The 23802-nt window shown below is 41.5% G+C and overlaps 1 protein-coding gene and 1 long non-coding RNA gene across 5 annotated transcripts in view; one reads left to right on the forward strand and one right to left on the reverse strand.

The window, feature by feature from the left end:
- PARM1 (prostate androgen-regulated mucin-like protein 1) overlaps nt 1–23802 on the forward strand; it is a 68814-nt gene that overhangs the window by 42234 nt on the left and 2778 nt on the right. The window contains exon 3 of the mRNA XM_072117163.1: nt 11336–11414. Coding sequence (XP_071973264.1) covers nt 11336–11414 — 79 coding nt within the window. The remainder of the gene's footprint in view (nt 1–11335; nt 11415–23802) is intronic.
- Nucleotides 1–23802, reverse strand: part of LOC140070539 (uncharacterized) — a 91227-nt gene that overhangs the window by 38395 nt on the left and 29030 nt on the right. The window lies entirely within an intron of this gene.

A 23802-nucleotide genomic window follows, 5' to 3' on the forward strand; every position in this document is an offset into this window, starting at 1 on the left:
TCCTTGTTTTGTCCCTGAAGTAGATTAACATACAGTAATAAATTCCCCTCAATATATAATAGCACATACATTAAACACAGTTGTGTTTATGGTTAGAAATATTGTCCAATGGATCCTAAATGTTACCGGGAAACCAAAGCATTGAGAAAAGATTATAAAAGCATATATAGAGTACTGAGACACTATTTAATAAAGTTAATTGAAAAAGAAGAACAACAAGTAGGAGAAAGTAAGTAGAGGACAGAGTGCAAAGTTTCTATCACAAGTGAAACCCTTGAGAAGAGAGAACTTCTGAGTGAATATACAACGTCACAACACATGATACAGCATAAGATGCACTTTGTAACTCTATAGCTATGGTAATTTAATAAGAGGTAAAGAAAATTGACTTTGTATATATGCTTTGTTGAACAGATATGGACAGTCGTGATTTGTGTTGTTATTATCAACCAGCTGCTACACATACTCCAACTTGTGTGACTGTGTCTTATGGTTTCTTATACAGACCAATGAGCCGGGGTTAATTGGGAAAGGAGTTTCCTCAGAAAGTTCATTCCTGATCAATTCCAGTTTGTTGGCTGCATTTTCATGCAACAATCAGTGGGGGACATGCATCTTTATTTCTTCTAGTTAAATTGTCTAATTTTTGCAACTTTTGTTGTTTTTGCAACTTTTCACTGCGACTCTTGCTGTTGTTTTTCAAGTACACCTTCTTTGGCATCTCTACATAGGGAAAGATGATTCCTAGATAATTGAGACAATGACAGTCCACTCCAGAATAGGGCCTAGTTCTCATCAGTACACTCCTTAGGCCGAATTTACATGAACATATGCATACCCAGCCGTACATATGGGGGAAATTTAAGACCTGCGTACATATGTCCCCCATACGGTTTTGTGAATGCGTCCTTAAAACCATCCTGGTTTTCTTCTAATGGTGACCACTGTTTGCTGTAAAATTAGATGGAATATTTTGTCCTCTTGTAAGGTCATCAGAGTAGGGGAAGATGTGACTATACTTGTAGAATTAGACCAAGAAGCTTATCTCGCTTGGTTGCCCAAAAATGCAACTTAGTAAGGAAAAATTATGAAAAGAAAGACAGAGCATTCTTCTTGTGGGAAACTGCTGGCAGGTTTTTCTGATATTACTTCTGTCCTCAAGGAACAGTTCCGGAGTTTACGGAGTAGCAGTTACACGGCAAAGAAAAGGAGCTTCTAGATGATCCTTATTTCATTTTGGAGAGTGTAATGCAATACATCATGAAAACTGATCTATCATCTAACCAGACGAGAAGCCTTACCTGCTCATCTCTGAAACACTGGGGAAATTAATTTACTAGCAGCTCAAGCAAATGAGCTATTGTCTCTGACACGAGCTGAGGATCAGTGCGGATAGCACCGCCGTTACAACAGATGATTCATTATAATTAACGTAAACAACTTTAATAAATGATAAACCCTGACGAGCATCAGATACTTGCCGCACATTGGAACACACTCCAGGAATTTACAATAATGGATGACAAGTGCTGTCAACTAAGGTGATCCTGATACCATTTATATATGGATACAATGAGCCTTCTTGGATTAATATAACATTAGCAACAGTTTATAATAAAAAGTTAAAATGAATTTTTCACGGACCCACAATGCTTTGCTGTGGATGCTGTATTTAAGGGGATGTCCACAGAATAAAGTAATCGAAGGGAGCAAACTGTAGTCTTTAATTTTAAAACACTGAAGGGTTGTGGATGGGGTTGTTTAACACTGCCCATATGGGTTGTATGAAAATTCTAGGCCCCACATTCTGTGGTTGTCAATGACACAGAGGTCTTCTGCTGTATCTTGTAGATAGAGTATAATATCAGTAGTGTACCCATATCTCTAAGGTAGGAGTGATGTTAATTAATAATAATAATAATAATAAATCTTTATCTATATAGCGCCATCAGGTTCTGTAGCGCTTTACAGATTGCTGGGAACATATACAAATAAAATAAGACATTACAGAGTAACAACAGTCATAACAAACAATAGGATTGAGGGCCCTGCTCGCAAGAGCTTACAGTCTATGAGGATGAGGTGGGGGGGGGGGGTGACAAAAGCGGTATAAGAGCTTATATAATGGTCCAGACATTTTTTTTTAAATAAGGTAATAAAATACAAATAATTTAATAAAAATAAATAAATGAAGCTGCTTGACCAGCCATCAGCCACCATCTTATATACAAAGTCCATGGGACTGCAGAGAAGCATTTTCCAGATAACAGACAGGGGGAGTACGTGGAATTAGTTAATAAAAAGTTAAAGTTGCATACAGTTAGCGGGTGTGATAGGCCTGTCTAAATAAATTGGTTTTTAAAGCACATTTGAAGCTTTGGGGGTTGGGTATTAGTCTGATAGAGCAGGGAAGGGCATTCCAAAGAAATGGTGCAGCTCTGGAGAAGTTCTGTAAAAGAGCAAGGGAAGTTCAAATTAAGGAAGAGGATAATCTAAGATCACTAGCAGATCGAAGAGCACAGGTTGGACGTGCAGCGTTATGAAGAGCTTTGTGGATGAGAGTTATTCATTTAAACTGTTTTCGGAAGGAAACAGGCAGCCAGTGCAGTGTCTGGCACAAACTGGAGGCCTCTGTGTAGCGTTTGGCCTGAAAGACCAGCCTGGCTGCTGCATTGAGAATGGATTGTAGAGGAGAGAGTTTAGTGAGTGGAAGACTAATAAGTAGGGAGTTACAGTAGTTTAGACAAGAGTAAATCAGAGTAATAGTTAGTATTTTATAAGTTTCAAATGTGAGAAATGGGCGGATTCTGGAGATGTTTTTAAGATCTGGCATCTGGCAAGAGTGAGCAACAGATTAACCCCTTAACGCTGAAGCCACTTTTCACCTTCCTGACACGGCCCATTTTTTCAAATCTGCCCTGTGTCACTACAAGTGGTTATAACTTCGGAACGCTTTAACATATCCAAGTGATTTTAAAATTGTTTTCTTGTGACACATCGTACTTTATGTTATTTGAAAAATTTTGGTGGTATGTTTTGCATTTATTTATGAGAAAATCAGATATTTGGTGAAAATTTGGAAAAATTTTTGATTTTTGAACTTCAAAATGTTCTACTTTTTACATACATAGTCATAACCGCAAAAAAACTTAATAACTAATATTCACCGAATGTCTACTTTATGTGGACATGGTTTTTTATGCATACTCTTATTTTTGTAGGATGTTATGGGCCTTTGAACGTTAGATGCGATTTTTCACATTTTCATAAAAAACGCAAAATCCTGCTATTGAGGGACCTGCTCAGGTTTCAAATCACTTTGAGAGACCTAAATAAAAGTAAACCCCATAAATTACCCCATTATAGAAACTACGCCCCTCAACGTACGTGAAACAACTTTTATGAAGTTTGTTAACCCTTTAATTGTTTTACAGGGGTTAAAAAAAAATCGGATGCAATTTTGAAAGTAAAATTTTTTTGGCTAAATTAATATGTTTTTCAAAAAATGTACAAATTCTCAGTGGATAAAATACCAAAACGCTCCACAAAATTTGATACCCAATCTCTCCCGTGTATAACAATACCACATGTGTGGTGGTAACCTGCTGTATGGGCACACGCCAGGGCATCGAAGGGAGCTGCGCCATTCAGAGCAGATTATGCATTGTCAATTTTTATTGGCTATACAATCTTTATTTTTTTGGCAATTTGGACATATAAGGGCTTATTTTCTGCGACATGAGATGCACTTTACAAATACTTCATTTTAGTGGGTCATTAGCTTATTGATGAGATTTTATTAACTCTTGAATGTATGGGTGAAAAGAAAATTGTCAATTTTGGTTTACTTTCTTTTCGTATTTTTTGGGGGTCGTACACCGTACACTAAAAATATTATATTATCTTCATTCTATAGGTCACTACGATTACAGTGATACCTCATTTATATAGTTATTTATATATTTTCATTTATTTTTACAATTTTACTGGATAAAAACTAATATAGAGGAAATCTCATTTGTTTTTGCATCGCCATCTTTTCGGAGACGTAACTTTAATATTTTTTGGTTGACAGAGCTAGTTTAGGGCTTATTTTTTACGTGTTGAGTTGTTCTTTTCAGTGGTACCATTTTTGCGCACATAACTTTTTTGATCACTTTTTAGAACATTTTTGTGTAGAGATTTTATGAAAAATGTACATTTTTCGGGTTTTGTTTTTACGGCGTTCACTGAGCGGGTACAATAATGTTTCTGAGTTATTGTACGGATTGTTACGGACGCGGCGATACCAAATATGTGGGGTTTTTTGGCGATTTTGTGTTTTTTTCACTTTATTGCATGTGTATAGGGAATATTTGTGTTTAGGGGACTCTAACTTTATTTAATTAATTATTTTTATTAAATTATTTTATGTAATGTTTTTAACATTTTAATTAACTTTTACAGGTTAGCTTGAACAAGTGATCCACTGATCACTTGTTCAAGCTCTTCTTCACATTACACAGTGTAATACAGATGTATTACACTGTGTAATGTAACACACTGAGCTGCGCATGGGGCTGCGATCGGAGCAGCGGATCCCCCCGGTAAGCGGGGGGTCCGATTCTTCTGAAATGCCCCTTGCACGTCAGCGCGGCCGCGGCGTGTCAGGGGTTAACACCCGCGATCGGAGAAATCTCCGATCGCGGGTGTTAGAGGCAGGTGTCGGCTATAATATATAGCTGACACCTGCAGGTTCAGGAGCCGGTGCCAGAAGCATGACGTAATAGTACTGCATTTTGCGGGAACGCACCTCCCGCGATGCAGTACTATTACGTCAAATGTCGGGAAGGGGTTAAATATATGGTGCAAAGGAGAGGTCAGAGTCCAGCACTACCTCAAGACACCGTCACTGGTACATCAGGGTGATAATGACTTCAGAGACCGATATGGAGAGATCAGGGTTAGGTCGGTTAGTAGACGGTGGAAAGACAAGGAGTTCAGTTTTGGAAGGATTATGTTACGTGCAGAATTATATAGCTGGGTATCATCAGCATAGAGATGATACTGGAAACCAAGTCTCCTGATGGTTTGTCCAATGGGGGCAGAATAGAGGGAAAATAGAAGAGGACCTAGGACTGAGCTCTGAGGAACCCCGGCAGTGAGAGGAAAAGGAGAAGAGAGAGATCCAGAGAAGGATACACTGAGGGTGCAGTCATAGAGATAGGAGGAAAACCAAGAGAGTGCAGTGTCCTTCAGGCCAATGGAGCGAAGCATCCTGAGGAGGAGCTGGTGGTCCACAGTGTCAAACGCTGCCGAGAGATCCAGAAGAATGAGGAGAGAATAGTTTACTTTGCCGTTCCCATTTGTAGGTTTATGTAGGCACACACACTCAGAAACACAGACAGACACATACATTAAATCACCTACCTTCACAGGTTCTGCAGTTTAAGTAGCATTAAAGGTCCTGAATCTGTAAGTGATACAGAAGCCACAATGCATTTGTGAGAGGTGCAGGGCTTGAAATCCTTCTCCTGATTATCTCTATTGGGAAATGTCAAAGTTGTTGGGTGGCTTAGACACGCCTGGACACCAGGCGGTCCCATATAATAATTGGCTACTAGACGGTGGTTCAAGAAGTATCCACAAGTGGATATTTTTTGGGAGATTATGTGCGCTCCTATGCACACTGAAGATAATATAAACTACAAGACCCCAGCATGAGATACTGAGTGGTTTGTATTATACATCAAAAAGTGGATCAAGATTACCCTCCATTAGCCTCAGCATATAAGTAGCTTGAAAGAGTTCTTGGCTCTTGCTCTTGAGGGCCTGCCTCAGCTAAGCTGTCAAAGAGCTAACAACAAGTTTTGCTAGTGCCCATTAGTAAACAGCACACTATGAAACTCTGAACTACCAGAGAGTATAAACCTAAAGCTGTTATACATATATCATATATGATAATTCAAGGGAAGAAATTTGCTCCTCCAGCACATAAACAATATGGTAAAAAATCTTGGTTCATTTATTTAATCCATAGTGGTACAAAGATAAAATCCAATGATGGCATAAAAAGTAGGTAAAGGGGCTGATGCGGTTTCCTCCCTCTCTTTTCCTCTGTGCACCAGTTTGAATGACTTCATAGGTGGTTTTAAGTGCATTATAAGGTGAGCTGACCATAATTGTATTGTTTTTAGTGTGAATACAATCAATTTTTTGTTTTATCATTTATCATGGCTTTTGCTGCAAGAACACTTGATATCACTGCAACATGTGATTACAGCCTACTAAAGGGCGAAACTTCTCTTCAATAACAAAAAAAATGTACAAAACCAACTTACCATATATACTCGAGTACAATCCGAGTTTTTTAGCACAAATGTGCTGAAAAACCTTACCTCGGCTTATACTCGAGTCAAGGAAGAAAAAACCTTCCGACGCCCCCCTCCCCCCCCAGACAGCTCCTCTTCTATACAGTGATGCTCCGGCATCAGCCGCTCGCTGACATGATAGTGTGTGCTGATGCTGGCGAACATAGTAGAATGTCAGCTAGTGGCTGATGTCACAATCCCTAAACAAGCAATGTGGAGCATATTCAGGTACACAAGGGTCAGTATAACCAAGCCAACACACTAAAAGTCAAGATTAAACAAAAAGAGGAAAGAACAAGTGTGTATAGGTTAAAAAATCAATAATCTTTATTACAATTCACAAACAATAACAAAAGGTATCCTACATGCATGATTTAAAAACATTTAAAAAGTGTACAATTACACATATATAAGTGGGTCAGAGCCTGATAACAAGGACCCACATACAACCACAGGTCAGTACAAAATATGTGGACGCAAAAACCTCACTAAAAATCAAAGGGTAGAGTCCTAATAACAACACCTAAATTCTATCCTGAAAAAGGTTAGAACAGAGCAGGCCCCAAATAGTAAAGTTGCCAATCGTGAAATCCCTAGTGGGAGGAGGAAATGCTGGTCGGAGGCACCCCACGCGTTCAGTCGCCTGATTGCGACTTCCTCAGGGGTAAGTGCCTTCTGACCCATGGAGCCTACCTTATGAGTCCCAAGAGGATCCCCGGCCTCCAATCGCTGCTGTCTATTGAGTGTTGACACCTGTGTGGAAGGTACAGATATGGCGGAAATCCCGCGAGACTGATCAAATTTCGCGCATAAGCGCCAGTCCTAATCGCTGACGGCAGCACAAGTAACAAACCCTGGTAACTTATGCGCCTGCGTACTGCAGTTATAGCTGCTAATGCGACTAAGTAAAGCGACGGGTTATGCGCATGCGTCCAGCAAAAGCAATCGTTGTAAAGGAACAGCATTATTCGCAAGCGCATTAGAGAGGCAATAAGGTACGTATTAAACAATTAACACTGAGTTGTAAAGAAGGGCACTGTCAGACCAAAGTACCATAAAATAATATAAGTGGTACAAATAGTGCAGTGCAGATACTGACTCCAAATGTACTAAGTCGAAAAAGGGGAAAAAAAAGCAGAATATTATATACTAAAAAAGTATAGTGCTAACTATAAATAAATAGAATGACCAACTAAAATTGGTGATAAGACATAAATATATAAACTAGTGACCCACCAAGGAAGGAGAACACAAATACCTAAGTGTGATGAAGTGATTAACCAAATAATGATGCATGTAGTCGGTGCTATGGTCGGTGACTTCACCGACTCTCTTAACAGATGTGACAGTCGGCCAAGGGGCATGTATAAATTAGTGATTGTCAGAGTTCAGTATAGCATCTCAGGCTCATTTGCATGGTTTAAATAGCTTTATTTCCACAAAATTCGACACAAAACAAAGGTCACTAGTGATGGGGACGGGACGGGGAGGTCAGCTGTAAGCATCTACCGTCAGCTGATCTGATCTCTTTTTAAAGAAGACGGTAAACTCGTACCAGCCCTCAGCAAAGTAACCTTTTCACAGTACGTCAGTTTGTATAGGGAGACATCAATTTTGGTTTCTATTCATCCAGCTCCTTCAGGTATGACTGCAGCAAAGCCTTGGTTGACTACAAATCCCAGCTTCGTTTCAAGATGTGATATCACCTAATCTCTGTGTGTGCAGTTTTGTGTTCATGATGGCATATTGCTAAAAAGCTATATGTAATCCACAAATAATTACTATGGGACAAATGAATGATCTATCACTGCACAATCAGACTAGACATGGATTATTTGGTATTTGTTACAGTCGCGCCCCTTCCACTTAGGCCTAGGTACTGAAAGGCGCACCAGGGGCTGCTACAGTGCTCACTGAAAAAAGGGGGAAAGGACTTGTAGGGAGATAGTTTGTGATTCCAGTTGGGATAATCGCTGACTTGGGCCCGTGGGAGATGGTGTTGTGGGTCAGCGTGATGTGTAACCCTTCCCGACTAGGGCTGGCTCCCAGGGGGTGAATGGAGGATGTCACTTGCCTTGTAGTGAGAAACTACTACACACTTGCACTTGAACGTTAAAAGGGGTTTTCCCAAGAAGGCAAGTTTGGCCCTATCCACAGAAAAGGGCCTAACTTGCTGATCAGTGGGGGTTTGAGTGCTGAGAAAAATAACAAATGTGACAAATTGAATGAATTTATAGCACACAGTAGTATTGATGCTTCCCTCTCTTATCCCATGTCATACAGTGACAGGATGAATCAGCAGTGAAAGGTTGACAATTCTCTGTAATCTTAAAAGGAAACTTGTCGTTTAGCAATCATGGCCGTTGGTAATATCATAACTCGTATTATTGATAAGTGCATAGCTGTTTATATTTCATAGAATTGCCACACATTCTGTTAACAGTAGATAAAAGCAGCCAATAAAGAAATTACAGTTGCGGCATATATGCTGCTTTAATCCCTTAGTGCCAAGGCAAGTATTCACCCTTGTACATCATGATAGTTGAAACATTTGGGTGATAACCCCCATAAATTATACCATTTTAGAAACTGCAGCTCTCACTTTTAGGAAACTTGTTAACCCTTTAAAGGAAACCTACCACTTGAAGTGGCAGGTATAAGGCGGAACTACCGAGCACCAGCTCTGGGTGAGCTGGTGCCGGAGCTTAGTTTTGTTAGTGTTTTAAACCGCAGCATCGCGGTTTAAAACACTTTTAAAACTTTATGGCCGAAGCTGCTTCGGCGCAGGGAGGTACGCGCTCGGTGCACCATGCACGCGACCGTGCACACGGCTACATAAGAAGTGAATGAGAGCCGCGGGCACGGTCGCGCGCATGGTGCGCCGAGTGCGTACCTCCCTGCGCCGAAGCAGCATCGCGGTTTAAAACACTAACAAAACTAAGCTCCGGCACCAGCTCACCCAGAGCTGGTGCTCGGTAGTTCCGCCTTATACCTGCCACTTCAAGTGGTAGGTTTCCTTTAAGTGTTTCAAAGTGGCTAAGGTGATGTATAAGTAACATTTAAAAAATGTAATTTTATTTATTACTTTAGCCCTGCAATCTTCACATATATTATAAATAGGATCATGTGGTAGGGGTACATAACAGAGAACTGAAGTGACATGCCACCAGGATTTTAGTGAGTAGATTTGGCTTTGATAGTTTGAAGAGCCATGATGTATTTGGGAATCCTCTGAGTTCCCAGAAAAATTTAACCCCTTAACGCCGAAGCCACTTTTCACCTTCCTGACACGGCCCATTTTTTCAAATCTGCCCTGTGTCACTATAACTGGTTATAACTTCGGAACGCTTTAACATATCCAAGTGATTTTAAAATTGTCTTCTCGTGACACATTGTACTTCATGTTAGTTGAAAAATTTTGGTGGTATGTTTTGCATTTATTTATGAGAAAATCAGATATTTGGTGAAAATTTGGAAAAATTCTTGAGCCGGTGCCAGAAGCATGACGTAATAGTACTGCATTTTGCGGGAACGCACCTCCCGCAATGCAGTACTATTACGTCAAATGTCGGAAAGGGGTTAAACTCCCAACAAAAAAAATTTTGAAAGGTCTTTTAGAAGAATTTATGACCCCAGATTACATAGACAATTTCTTCTCAGTAAGGGGAGATTTATCATTAGTCCTATGTAGCTTCTTGACGTATAATTGTCACAAATTTTTGCGCAAACATTGTTTTTGCTGTTTTTTTTTTTTTTTTGCAAGAAAAATCCAACTTTAAAGTCACGCAAAAAATACACCACAGAGTGTGGGATTGGGGGGCTGCTGGACATAAATCTAACTACATAAATGTTTTTCCAAACTGATTACCTATTGGTGTTGATCATTTCTAAATGATTCTTGAAATTTATGCAAACTGTTAAAATGTGATTAAAAGTAAGCAAAATCAGTTTGACATAAGTACTATACGCTTAGTAGGGGTCTAACGGCTAGGACCTGCCCAATGTCTGGAACTGCAACATTTCTAATTCGCTGTAACAATAGGTTATCAATTGTAGAAACAAAGATACATAAACATCCATATTCTCTAGTTGTCCCATGAAGACAAGTTTCTTATATGTACTCAGGATAACACATTCTCTAGTTCACTGTTATTAACAAAAATGCAGCATTTCACAGATATAATTTTTAACCTGTCTCTATCCATCCTGCTGTACACAATTTCAGTTTCCCCTAGACACGACTCTGTAACTTCTCTTAGGTGGCAGCCATCTTGGATGAGATCATGAAGCTGAGATTCTGTCGGTCTCTGCTTTGTGGCAGCACAGAGCTCACAGACACTCACGGTTTACATCCTGTTAGCACATGGTGAGCAGAGAGAGAGGCCGCAAACAACAAGCTACAAGCAGATAAGTGATCTGGGGGAAGGGGAATGCAGGCACAGATCTGTGAGATGTAGCAGTGTACTGGTCTATCAACCTCTGTGTAATCATCTCATCTCTCTATGTGTCAGTGTGTTAGTATAATGTCAATAGCCAGATGAAAGTGCATATACACCTTGTACCCTGATAATGTAACCACATTGAACTAGATGGATAATATAGTAATGTGACTGCTTAGAGAGGCCCCGCCCACACCCTGAGATTTTACACTGAGCAGCCAGAAGAGTGATAGGAGCTAAAACAGCAATAACACGTAGTAACATTGTAAAGTAAGGGTTAAAATGTGAAAATATATATGTGAGTATTTTTATTTGTGGGAAAACCCCTTCAATGCCAGTGCGAAATATCTTATTATGCTGATTATATTATAAGAGCTAACCTTGGACTTTTGATGTAGTTGTTTACCAGTAAGATTTATGAAAATACCAATCATTCATTCTTTTCATTGAACTATGGAAAGTATTCTTCTATGGTTTCAGCAAGAAGAGCTGTAACCTCTGTATATGACCTGACAATAATTTTATGATCTGTTTTTCTTCATGCAGGAAGTGTTGCTGCCATTACAGTTATAGTAATTGTCCTTGTCCTGGTGATATTTGGAGGAGCAGCCTACTTGAAGATAAGGTAAATGTTTTATTAATGTTCAAAGAGTTAACGCATGGTTTCCGCTCTGGTCATACAGTCACAAGTATAGGAATTACAAAAATACCAGTTACCTAATCTTAGAATCATTTCCTTTTTGATTATGCTTCAAATTGTCATAATTTGGGACTATAATGCCAAAACCTAAATTCAGGTATCTACTAGAGCAGAAATGTTGGTTTTTGTACATGTCCTAACACTGCTCTAATGCAGGCTACAGAGTTTTGAAACCTTTATGGAGATGGGTCTATTGACTCTGTGGAGGGCCTTTACCTGTCTAGGTGGCCCTGTTTAACTTAGGCAGAAGCATGAGGTGAAAGCAACATGGACACAAAGAGTATAGCAAAATGGTTATTACTAAATAACTGGTACAGTATGCTTCACTTGTCCACACACCTCTAAGAGCAATATGTATCATATTTTAGGATGATTTTGTCATTCTATTATCATTTACTGGAGGCGATTTTAAGTTTCTGAGGTAACAATTTTCCCATGGAAACCAATCAAAGCTCAGCTTTAATTTTATAAACAGCTGTGGGAAAGTGAAAGCCGAGTTCTGATTGGTTGCCATGGACAACTAGAACAGTTCTGCTCTAAGAAACTTCTGATAAATCTCCCTAGTGATCTGGAGTTCCAATCAACAGTTGATTTTAATTTTTTGTCAGCTTTATGGTTGAAGTCATAGGGGCAGATTTAGCAAGCTGTCTGAAAGTCAGAATATTTCTAGTTGCCCATGGCAACCAATCACAGCTCCCCTTTAAAATATTCATGAGTACTGCTAAAAAGAAAGCTGAGCTATGATTGGTTGCCATGGGCAACTAGAAATATTCTGACTTTCAGACTGCTTGATAAATCTGCCCCACAGTGTTTTCTAGTAAATACATGTTCAGTGAGATTGGAAGTGTAGACTTTTCTTCATCCTCTGTATAGTAGTGGATGTAGAACCAAATAGCCTCAAGGCATATTATCAGGGGAGTAAGACGGAGAGGCAGGGACCCAAAGCAGACTTCTGAATGATACCCCCCTTACCACTTAAAAAATGTACCTATTTATTTACTCAAACATGTGATCGACAATCAAACAGTATATAAACACCATGCATGCATGCAGCATATAAAGCTATGCATCATATACACAGACATATAGCATATACACATCACATATGCACACACATACAAATACAGTATATACACAGCCAAAACCCCAGATGCCGGTGCCCCCTGATACTGCGGGCCCCATAGCAGTTGCTACCGCTGTTGTTTACAACAGTAAACGGCAGAATTGTGAATGTAGCTCTGGGCTCTAATGCTAGAAGTTATTAGGGATTATTAAAATATTTACCAAGTTACAAAACTTTTTATATAGATATAAAAAAGAAAATAATAGTGTGAACAAACAGTATTTTAAAAAAATCCCAAAAGTCCCATGTACACATGTTTACTAATGTAATCATGTTTAAACTAAATTTAGTTTCCCCTAATTGTAATTGATTATCCAGTTGTGCTTCTCACGGGTTTAGTTGTGTATTGCTCCATTGTGACCTTCCTGCAAATATCAGAAATCATTTTTCTTCATGATGTATATGAAGGAGGAAGCAGAATCATCATGTTTCAATGCAACAGATAGAAAAAAGTGAGATAAACTGGGGAACAAGCGTCAGTTTACATGAGTTCACTAGATGAATCCTCCACCAGACTATTTTAGCTATGACAGAGGATACATACTATTATTAGCTGTCTTCTAAACCTTGGCAGAGAAATCAAGCTTATCTGAGAAATTAGGGCCTGACTCCTCTATTGGTCATTAGCAGGAATCCGTTAAAAAGTAAAAATAATAATCTTTATTTATATGACGCCATCATATTCTGCAGCGCTTTACAAATCATAGAGGACATATACAAATACAATATTACATTACAGAGTAGAAACGGTCATAGGGACCAAAAGGAGTGAGGGCCCTACTTGCAAGAGCTTACAGTCTATGAGAATGAAGGGGGTGACACAGTAGGTATAAGAGCTTGTATAATGGCCCAGCCATTCTTTATAAGGGAACAGTATAAAAATAATTTAATAAATAAAAATTCTGCTGCTTGAACCAGCCATTACATTTTATATACAAAGTCCGAGGTAAATGGGACTGCGGAGAAGCCTGGAGCTTGGTATCTGGAGGATCTGGAGGACACAGGATGGGTTAGAAAAGAGAGAGTTGAAATGTCATGCAGTTAGCGAGTGTGCTAGTAATAAGTAAAGTAGTAAAAATAATATCAGTAAATTGATTTAAAACTTTGTATGTCATATTGGTAATAAAGCTGACAAGTCCATGCTACAAAGGGTTAAAGAAAATTAATGGCCTAAACCCCATAAGAAAGTTTACAATACATGGTGCAGTACATTTTCGAAGTCTATAAAGTAGAGTCAGCCAAGGTTAGGTGTCAGCCATAATAGAGAGGCATCGTCAGTATGTAATGTACTTGTAACTGTTGCTGTCATCTTTATGACTTTTATTGACCTTTGTTTCTGTTTGTGTTTCCAAGATTCAGTTTTTTAACTAGGACTTGTAAAGATATAATAGCCATGATGATGTTTGAAGGTCACAGTGTGGATGTGAAACACCAAATCCTTAAAGGGGTTGGCCACTTTACCTCATGTCTTTTGTAATGTGTGTTTATGTGTGGGGGCAGGATATTAGGAACAATTGCCCTGCAAGGACCTTGATCTTATAATGATGAATACTATCATAATATGCTGGCAAGGCAATTGTTCATGGACAGATAAGATCACATGACCCTCTATCTGCGGCCATTTTATGGACAAGAAAGTCTGGCTGATGATGTAAAACACAGGAGGCTTCACTTTACATATCAAGAACTATTAATAGATGTATATTAGTAAATTACCTAATATTCTGTCCCCCTCCCCACACATTACAAAAAACATGAGGTAAAGTGGCCAACCCCTTGAACATATAGAAATAAATGGGAAATGTGACATGTCACCCCAGATACACACTCACCAATCATTGGTTCTTAAAGGGAATGTACAGGCTCCCAAAATACTTCAAATAAGAACATGGGGCGTAATTTATTATTAGGCAGGCCCCTTCTAAGTCTGTGTTTGTAGTTCTGCTCTCCTCAGATTCAATAAAATGGCTTTGGCCCTTGATAAACCTGCTGTCAGTGCCTCATGCTATGGGGGTTGTTTGCGACAGTCGCCTAAAAAGTCACAAAAAAAACATCAAAAGTTGCAGAACACAGACCAGGGTGGGATCTGCCATCAATTAGCACCAAAACTTTAGCCTAAGTGGCAAGTCGCAAATCATGAAGTATGTACTAAAGTAAAAATTAGTCTATGACTTTGCACTGTCCTGTGTTTATTTGGCACAATGAAAAGTAAAAAAACAGCATGTGTACCACAGCTTCACCAAAACAACGCTAAACATAGACAAAAGAATCAATGATAAATTAGCCTCAGGGTTTCTCAGGGTCCTACCCTTTTTTAAAGTGTGCAACCCAGTAGTACAGCGTGCCAACCAAAAAGGACATAAGGATGCAGCCAGAGGTCGCATTAACGCCTCACCACGCGTCATAGACGCGTGATGAGGCGCCATTACCCCCCAAAATAATTGCCATGCGTAAAGTTACGCTTGGCAATTATTCCCTGTAGCGCGCAGGCTGAGCGGTTCAGCGCGCGCCGCAAAGGAGAGAAATATCAGTAGCGCGATCACAGCGCGCGCTGGACCGCTCAGCGGGACACATGACTAGGGGCGGGCCGGAGTGAGAGCACCCGCCCCAGGGGAGACGTGTGGGCAGTGGCGTACCGTCCGCGGTCGCCATTGAGACGGCCCATCAGAAGGCCTTCGTCCGCTGCTCGACTCCTCTGCTCCTCCGCTCCCCTCGACTGTAAGTCCCTCTGTGCGTGTGTCTGTGTGTGTGTGCGTGTGTCTGTGTGTGCTGTGGTGTGTCTGTGTGTGCTGTGCTGTTGTGTGTTTATGGGGTGTGTGTGCACTGTGAGTGTATGAATATGCTGTGTGAGTGTATGGTGTGTGTGTGCACTGTGAGTGTATGAATATGCTGTGTGAGTGTATGGTGTGTGCGGGTGTGTGTGCACTGTGAGTGTATGAATATGCTGTGTGAGTGTATGGTGTGTGCCGGTGTGTGTGCACTGTGAGTGTATGGTGTGTGCCGGTGTGTGCACTGTGAGTGTATGAATATGCTGTGTGAGTGTATGGTGTGTGCCGGTGTGTGTGCACTGTGAGTGTATGAATATGCTGTGTGAGTGTATGGTGTGTGCCGGTGTGTGTGCACTGTGAGTGTATGAATATGCTGCGTGAGTGTATGGTGTGTGCACTGTGAGTGTATGAATATGCTGTGTGAGTGTATGGTGTGTGCACTGTGAGTGTATGAATATGCTGTGTGAGTGTATGAATATGCTGTATGAGTGTATGGTGTGTGCCGGTGTGTGCACTGTGAGTGTATGAATATGCTGTGTGAGTGTATGGTGTGTGTGCACTGTGAGTGTATGAATATGCTGTGTGAGTGTATGAATATGCTGTGTGAGTGTATGGTGTGTGCCGGTGTGTGTGCACTGTGAGTGTATGAATATGCTGTGTGAGTGTATGAATATGCTGTATGAGTGTATGGTGTGTGCCGGTGTGTGTGCACTGTGAGTGTATGAATATGCTGTGTGAGTGAGTGCTGTTTGTGTATGGTGTGTGCGGTTGCGCTGTGAGTGTATATGGTGTGTGTACATTGTGAGTGTATGAATATGCTGTGTTGGTGTATGTGCTGTGTGTGTTTATGCTGTACGTATTCGTATTTGTTTTGTGTATGCAGCATGTCTGTATATACTGTATGTGTGTACATGCTGTATGTATGAGGGCGTAAGCAGCGCTCACCCCCTCCTCCTGTCCCGTGTGGAGTGTGTGCGGTGCGGTGCTGTGAGTGTGGAGTGTGTGCGGTGCTGTGAGTGTGGAGTGTGTGCGGTGCTGTGAGTGTGGAGTGTGTGCGGTGCTGTGAGTGTGGAGTGTGTGCGGTGCTGTGTGTGTGGAGTGTGTGCGGTGCTGTGAGTGTGGAGTGTGTGCGGTGCTGTGTGTGTGGAGTGTGTGCGGTGCTGTGAGTGTGGAGTGTGTGCGGTGCTGTGAGTGTGGAGTGTGTGCGGTGCTGTGAGTGTGGAGTGTGTGCGGTGCTGTGTGTGTGGAGTGTGTGGAGTGTGTGCGGTGCTGTGAGTGTGGAGTGTGTGCGGTGCTGTGTGTGTGGAGTGTGTGCGGTGCTGTGAGTGTGGAGTGTGTGCGGTGCTGTGAGTGTGGAGTGTGTGCGGTGCTGTGTGTGTGGAGTGTGTGCGGTGCTGTGAGTGTGGAGTGTGTGCGGTGCTGTGTGTGTGGAGTGTGTGCGGTGCTGTGAGTGTGGAGTGTGTGCGGTGCTGTGTGTGTGGAGTGTGTGCGTGTGCTGTGAGTGTGGAGTGTGTGGAGTGTGTGCGTGTGCTGTGAGTGTGGAGTGTGTGCGTGTGCTGTGAGTGTGTGCGTGTGCTGTGAGTGTGGAGTGTGTGCGTGTGCTGTGAGTGTGGAGTGTGTGCGTGTGCTGTGAGTGTGGAGTGTGTGCGTGTGCTGTGAGTGTGGAGTGTGTGCGGTGCTGTGTGTGTGGAGTGTGTGCGTGTGCTGTGAGTGTGCTGTGAGTGTGCTGTGAGTGTGGAGTGTGTGTGGAGTGTGTGTGGAGTGTGTGTGGAGTGTGTGTGGAGTGTGTGTGGAGTGTGTGTGGAGTGTGTGTGGAGTGTGTGTGGAGTGTGTGCGAGTGTGTGTGTGTGTGGAGTGTGTGCGTGTGCTGTGAGTGGAGTGTGTGCGTGTGCTGTGAGTGTGGAGTGTGTGCGTGTGCTGTGAGTGTGGAGTGTGTGTGGAGTGTGTGCGTGTGCTGTGAGTGTGGAGTGTGTGCGTGTGCTGTGAGTGTGGAGTGTGTGCGTGTGCTGTGAGTGTGGAGTGTGTGCGTGTGCTGTGAGTGTGGAGTGTGTGCGTGTGCTGTGAGTGTGGAGTGTGTGCGTGTGCTGTGAGTGTGCTGTGAGTGTGGAGTGTGTGTGGAGTGTGTGTGGAGTGTGTGTGGAGTGTGTGTGGAGTGTGTGTGTGTGTGGAGTGTGTGTGTGTGTGGAGTGTGTGTGTGTGTGGAGTGTGTGTGTGTGTGGAGTGTGTGTGTGTGTGTGGAGTGTGTGTGTGGAGTGTGTGTGGAGTGTGTGCGTGTGCTGTGTGTGTGGAGTGTGTGCGTGTGCTGTGTGTGCGGAGTGTGTGCGTGTGCTGTGAGTGCGGAGTGTGTGCTGTGAGTGCGGAGTGTGTGCTGTGAGTGCGGAGTGTGTGCGTGTGCTGTGAGTGCGGAGTGTGTGCGTGTGCTGTGAGTGCGGAGTGTGTGCGTGTGCTGTGAGTGCGGAGTGTGTGCGTGTGGAGTGAGTGCGGAGTGTGTGCGTGCGGAGTGAGTGCGGAGTGTGTGCGTGCGGAGTGTGTGCGTGTGGAGTGTGTGCGTGTGGAGTGTGTGCGTGTGGAGTGTGTGCGTGTGGAGTGTGTGCGTGTGCTGTGTGAGTGTGCTATGTGTATTACCGAAATTTTCATACTCCTCCTCGGGTAAAAATACTCCTCAAAAATGGTGAGAGGAGTATTTTTACCCTTCTGGAAAAATGTTAGTGCGACCTCTGGATGCAGCTAATAGCAAGGCCAACTCCTATAAAAAATCAATGGCCTAAGCCATCATGCTCTCATTTGAACCTTGGTTTTGGTCCTAGTGTTGGCTAAGGAGTCAAACCCTACTAAACCTCATAGTGGGGGTCTACCTAGAAGGCCTCATGATAATTATTGACGTGAATAGAAGTTATTAAAAAAAACAAATGTGCACTGTGATGATGGCCTGAAATCTATCCAGAAATAAAAATAATTGCATAAGTTTGAGATTGTATTTTGGCTTTTGGAGGGCAGATGCTGCTGCAATTTAGAAACAGTAAGCATTGATATATATATTTTTTTTCTTCAAATAAATATTCTGATATTCCCAAAATGTTCATTTTCACAAGGAGTTGAGAGAGGAAATAGCCCAGAAAGGTTGTGATGAAATTATTCCTGAATTCGTATATACATAATACACGGTGACATACAGCTGTGGCAGATAGTGTCAGGGCTCGGAGAAGAAAGAGCACTAGTTCCCAATAAAAGGGTAGATTTTGCTGCAACAGATTTCAGGTGCTATGTCACATTTGCTACCAAACTACTGGAATTCCTGAAAAAGGACTTTATTTTGGAAACTACGACACTCAAGGAATCATAAAGACCTTATAGAGTAATGAATAGCCAATGCCCAGTGAAAATCGGTTTTCAGAAAAGTATGCAGTTTAGTGCCCAATATGTTGTACACAGTTTATGCCACCAAAAAAAGTAAGACTCATAGTTATTATAACATATTTCTTGGTTTTAGAAATACCCTACAAGTGAACATAAACTTTTACCTGGAAATAAGACCAAGCTCAGGTGTGAAGCACTGTGTGCATTTGTGGTCTAATGTGGTGACTTACACAATATTGGCCAACAACTGTGGATACTCTTAATCCGCACATATGCCATTTTAGTGTCCAATATAAGAAAAAAAGTTTTGTACCGTGTTAGGCTGCATTCACATTACGGCAATGGGCGCGCGGCGCCCTAAGGGTGCGGCACCGTACTGCTCCGTGCCCCGTGAAAAAATAGGACATGTCCTATTTTTTCAGGGCATACGGCGCAGTGCGCCATATATCCCTATGGAGAGGGGCGGGGGTGAGCAGCGCTCTCCTCCTCCTCTCCCCGCACGCTGCCGTGTGCCCGCCGTGCTACGGTACGGCAGGCACCGGTCGTGTGAATCCAGCCTTAGCCAGTTGAAGAAATTCCTGTTGCTTTTGACAGGTCATATAAAGTCTTGTCTCTAAAGTCTTCTTGAGATTGGGACCTAAGATGCCCCGAAAGCTTGATCGTAACATCTTATATTTCAGTTGGCCATTAATATGTATCACAGTCTCAAGAAGGTGACTTTATTTGAACAGGAGTGTCCAATATGTCATACCAAGTCATGTCACTGTGAGAAGACAGCCCTGCAGATTATGGGAATATGCTAGATATAAATCAAGAATCAGGATTTGGTGTGGAAAAATCAAGATTTTCATTTTAGCCAAACCCCAACAAACATAATTCAATGATTTTGGCAAGTTGAAAGTGAAGATTTTAAGCCTTAGCTATTCAATTATTTATTTTTCAGAAATGAACATTGTGCAGAGAGAATATATAAACTGTGTTTAGTTTTTGCCAGTATTTTGTCACTAATCACTAGGTTGGATACTGGATTAGCCAGTTGAATACAGTTTAGCCAGATATTATGATTTTTTGGTGTTTTTATTGGTGGACTTTACAAGCCATTAAATTTCTAATTTTTCTTAATATTCTTGAATGAGGGCTTTATTTGGGGGGTTGAGATACATTTTACAATCAACATTTTCAACCCTTACATTGAGAATAAATAACATCTAACTTTTATTCTGTGGATAAGTATGATTATGACAATAAACAATATTTCTTTTTCCTGTGTTTAATTTTGTGGAAAAAGCACTTTGCATCTCCATCTTTTAAGAGCCATTACAGTTTTAGGTTGGGGAGTTGTTTTTTGTAGGATGGTTTGTACTTTTAAAGTCTCTTTCACATTCATCGTGATTAGCCTTTAATCATGGACCATGCTGAGTCCTGTGTTACAGCTGACTGCTGAGGGTGGGATTCCTTGTATTATATTGAAATATGATGCAAGCAGTCGCTGTTTCCACATTCTAGACATTGTGGTCGGTAAATTATTGTACAAGTTGTTATGGATGCAGTGATGCATTTTTTTTTTTTATATAGTACTTTTATATTAGGAAGCAGTTTTGTAACATTATGCATAAGCATAGGGTAACACTGACACAGCTGTAAGTGTTGAAATTAAATCTAGGGACCCACCTACTGCTACATAGAAAAGTTACCTATTCCGCAGGAGGTTCAGGGGATCTCTAGGCAATGAACCCTTTCTCCTTCCCTCTCTCTCAGTGCATGGCTCTTCTCTTTGTACATAGCGGCTGTGGGGGTTGACAGTGTGTCAGGGCATTAATGTTAATAATGGAAATTATAAAAATTACCCCTGGCTTCTGGCTTTCTGCTAGTGCCTGGACTATGAATAAGGAAGTGTCAGCACCAATGTTACATTAAGTAAATGCTGACAACATTTATAATAACTGATGACAGTACCCTGGAGTCACAGCACAACTTAATGAAGGCATATTTGTCTCATTTAGGCCTCATACACATGACCGTTCTGGGGTTCAGGATCTGGCCACAAAATTGGCAGCCAGATCACTGCCCCCAGATAAGTTGGTGGAACTTGGACACGGTACGGTGAATACAAAAAAGAAACAATGTTCTCCAGCACTTCCAAAAAAAAAAAAAAAGGAAAAATGTAGCTTTTATTGAAGCATGTTAAAAATGTGGTGTACATCCACAAAAGACAGATCAAACCGTACAGTGACCTGGCTGGATGAAGTACGTGCAACATATGGGACATGTCCTATACTTTGCCATCTATCGGTGTCGGCCACTTGGCTTTTTATGGAGAAGGGTGAGCAGCGATGTGGCGGGGGTTACGGCCTGGGCTAGCACATGTACGTGTACATAAGGTCTTAGTCTCCGTGCACATCTGCTAGCTCACAGCTGCCATAGAGGTGATTATGCACGGTGCGGTGAGCACACCATGGGAGTCATTTACTAAGGGCCCGATTCGCGTTTTCCCGACGTGTTACCCGAATATTTCCGATTTGCGCCGATTGTACCTGAATTGCCCCAGGATTTTGGCGCACGCGATCGGATTGGGGCGCATCGGCGCTGGCATGCACGCGACGGAAATCGGGGGGCATGGCCGAACGAAAAGCCGACGTATTCGGAAAACCACCGCATTTATAACGGAAAATGTGTCGCTCGGGACGCGCTTACCTGCACTCAGCCGGTCTCGGTGAATTCCGGCGCGTTCAGATGCTTTTCAGCGCAGCAGCGCCACCTGGTGGACGGCAGAGGAACTACCTTATTAAATCCCAGTCGGACCCGAATCCAGCGCAGAGAACGCGCCGCTGGATCGCGAATGGACCGGGTAAGTAAATCTGCCCCCATGTCTTAACCCACCATGTCTGAGCTATGCTGCTTCACTGCAATATATAGGGCAGGTCCTATTCCTACCGCGACTCAACTCAGCTCCCTATGGAAAGGGGAGGGTGAGGAACACATAGCTAGATAATATATGAAATGTAATTTATTATATGGTCATGTACCACAAATAGGAATAGGATTAAACTAGAGCAGTGTATAATGTGGCCTGATCTGTGTATTTAAGTCACATCATTAACCGAGGCAGATAAGTTTTAGAAAAAAGTTGGGCAAGAAACATGTTACTGGTAAGCTGGGAATAGAACATCACAAGTATATGAACCTTATTTGCAGAGCACATCATCAGCACTCTCATACTTTGCTTAATGCAGACCCCCTTCCGCTATCTTTAATAAGGAATTGCCGTATGCCTGTTCCTTGCAGTCAGCAAATAACCTGGCATCAGATCACCTGCTTGCTGTGTTAAGGGAACGATATCTGATCTGGAAATTGGGCTGTAACTTCTTTCACATAATTACTTATGTGAACCCAACAGCAGTGTAAAAGATGAAAACACATCCATAAAAAAAGAATATAAATGAGTTTTAGTGGGTAAGCCAACAACAATAACAATAGTTGCAATCATAAGATAGTCTCTTTTGTTACTAATGCTAGAGGCAAAATAAAAATGTCTGAATGTTACTGAGCCATACAAGAGATGTTGCCAAAGCCAGGCCTGGACTATGGGTTACGCTGAAGTTGTATTTCCAAGACCGTCTTCCCTGCTGACCCCCTTCATTTATTCTTTACATCCTACTAGTAATACTGAAATCTCTCTGTTTAATATTATTCCAGCATGTGGAGAATTACATGAAATTGGACAGAGATCTATCTTTTAATAGTATTGCCATTATTATGTACGGACCGCCTGCAGGGTAGGGAACAACAGGAAGTCTGTGAGTAGCTCCATCCAATAGTTGCAGAGCAGGAAGTGATATCAGAGAAAGAAAGTGGCATCCAGATCATGTATGTAATGTATAGTAGTCACTTTTTGAATGGAAAATGAAAACATGTCTATGGAGCCTCACCTAAGCAGTCAATATCGGGGGCAAAGTAGGTAAAAAGAATCACTAAATATATTCATTGACAAAGTTGTACTCAGGACCAGTCATGTAAAACTTTTGCTTCCAATATCTGGAATATAATAAGATTCCAATATAAGTTGAGACTATACATACACTTGTGTTCACACATATATGAGATTTGTGTGGAGGTGCTACAGTTTGTATTGGTTACTATCATTACAGTCGAACAGGCTATTGTTGTGACTAATGTTAAGTCTCTGGATCTCTAAATGAGATCCATTAATAGGTATGGCAAAAATATAGCTGTAGTTGTGCAAAACTTGATATTAATGTAACCAGTGTAATCTTATGTCTACGGTACCAGCAGTAACTAGTTTCTCAGTGTGTTAATTACAGACTATATTTAAAGAGGTTTTTCCATGAGAAAAAAATTCTCAAATCTTAACCCCCTAGTGATGTTAACACAAAGATAATCTTTAATCTCAATTTTCCTCAGTTTTATTGCTGTTTTAGCTCCTATCACTCAGTGTAAGATTCCAGGGTGTGGGTGGGAACTCTCTAAGCAGAGACTTCATGATCCACCTAGTTCTACCTAGAGAGAGCTCCATGACTGTCACACAAAAATCCAAGATGCCATTCCCGACCCTAAGTCAGAAGTTACAGGGTCATGTCTAGGGGCAACTGAACTTGTGTATACCAGGACTGATAGAGACAGGTTGGACTTATATCTGTGAAATGCTTGTCTTCACTGGAAATATCTCTTTAAAGACTATAATATTGATAACCCAGTATCTGGTAAGTGGGGTCCTGCTCTCATGCTCTCAGCACCCTTGTCAAACAAGTAACCGCTCACCACTTATGTGAACACTGCACCCTTTCAATAAGTGTAAGATCAGCTTTAAAATATAATATCAAATATCTTAAAGTGCACCTGTCACCAGGAATACCACTTTTATCTGGTGACAGATTCCAAAAGCCTATGCTATGCTGATTTTAAAAACGCCTTTCTCAATTTTATGAATCATTTAATTACTTTATAAAACATTATTTCACATCATCTGTCCCCCTGCCAGCATTTTGTGGTGAGACTTTGTAGCAGATACAACAGACTATGTGCCTGTGTCTCAGCCTCCTATCCT

Source organism: Engystomops pustulosus, chromosome 1, assembly GCF_040894005.1.
Source record: "Engystomops pustulosus chromosome 1, aEngPut4.maternal, whole genome shotgun sequence".
Classification (NCBI taxonomy): domain Eukaryota; kingdom Metazoa; phylum Chordata; class Amphibia; order Anura; family Leptodactylidae; genus Engystomops; species Engystomops pustulosus.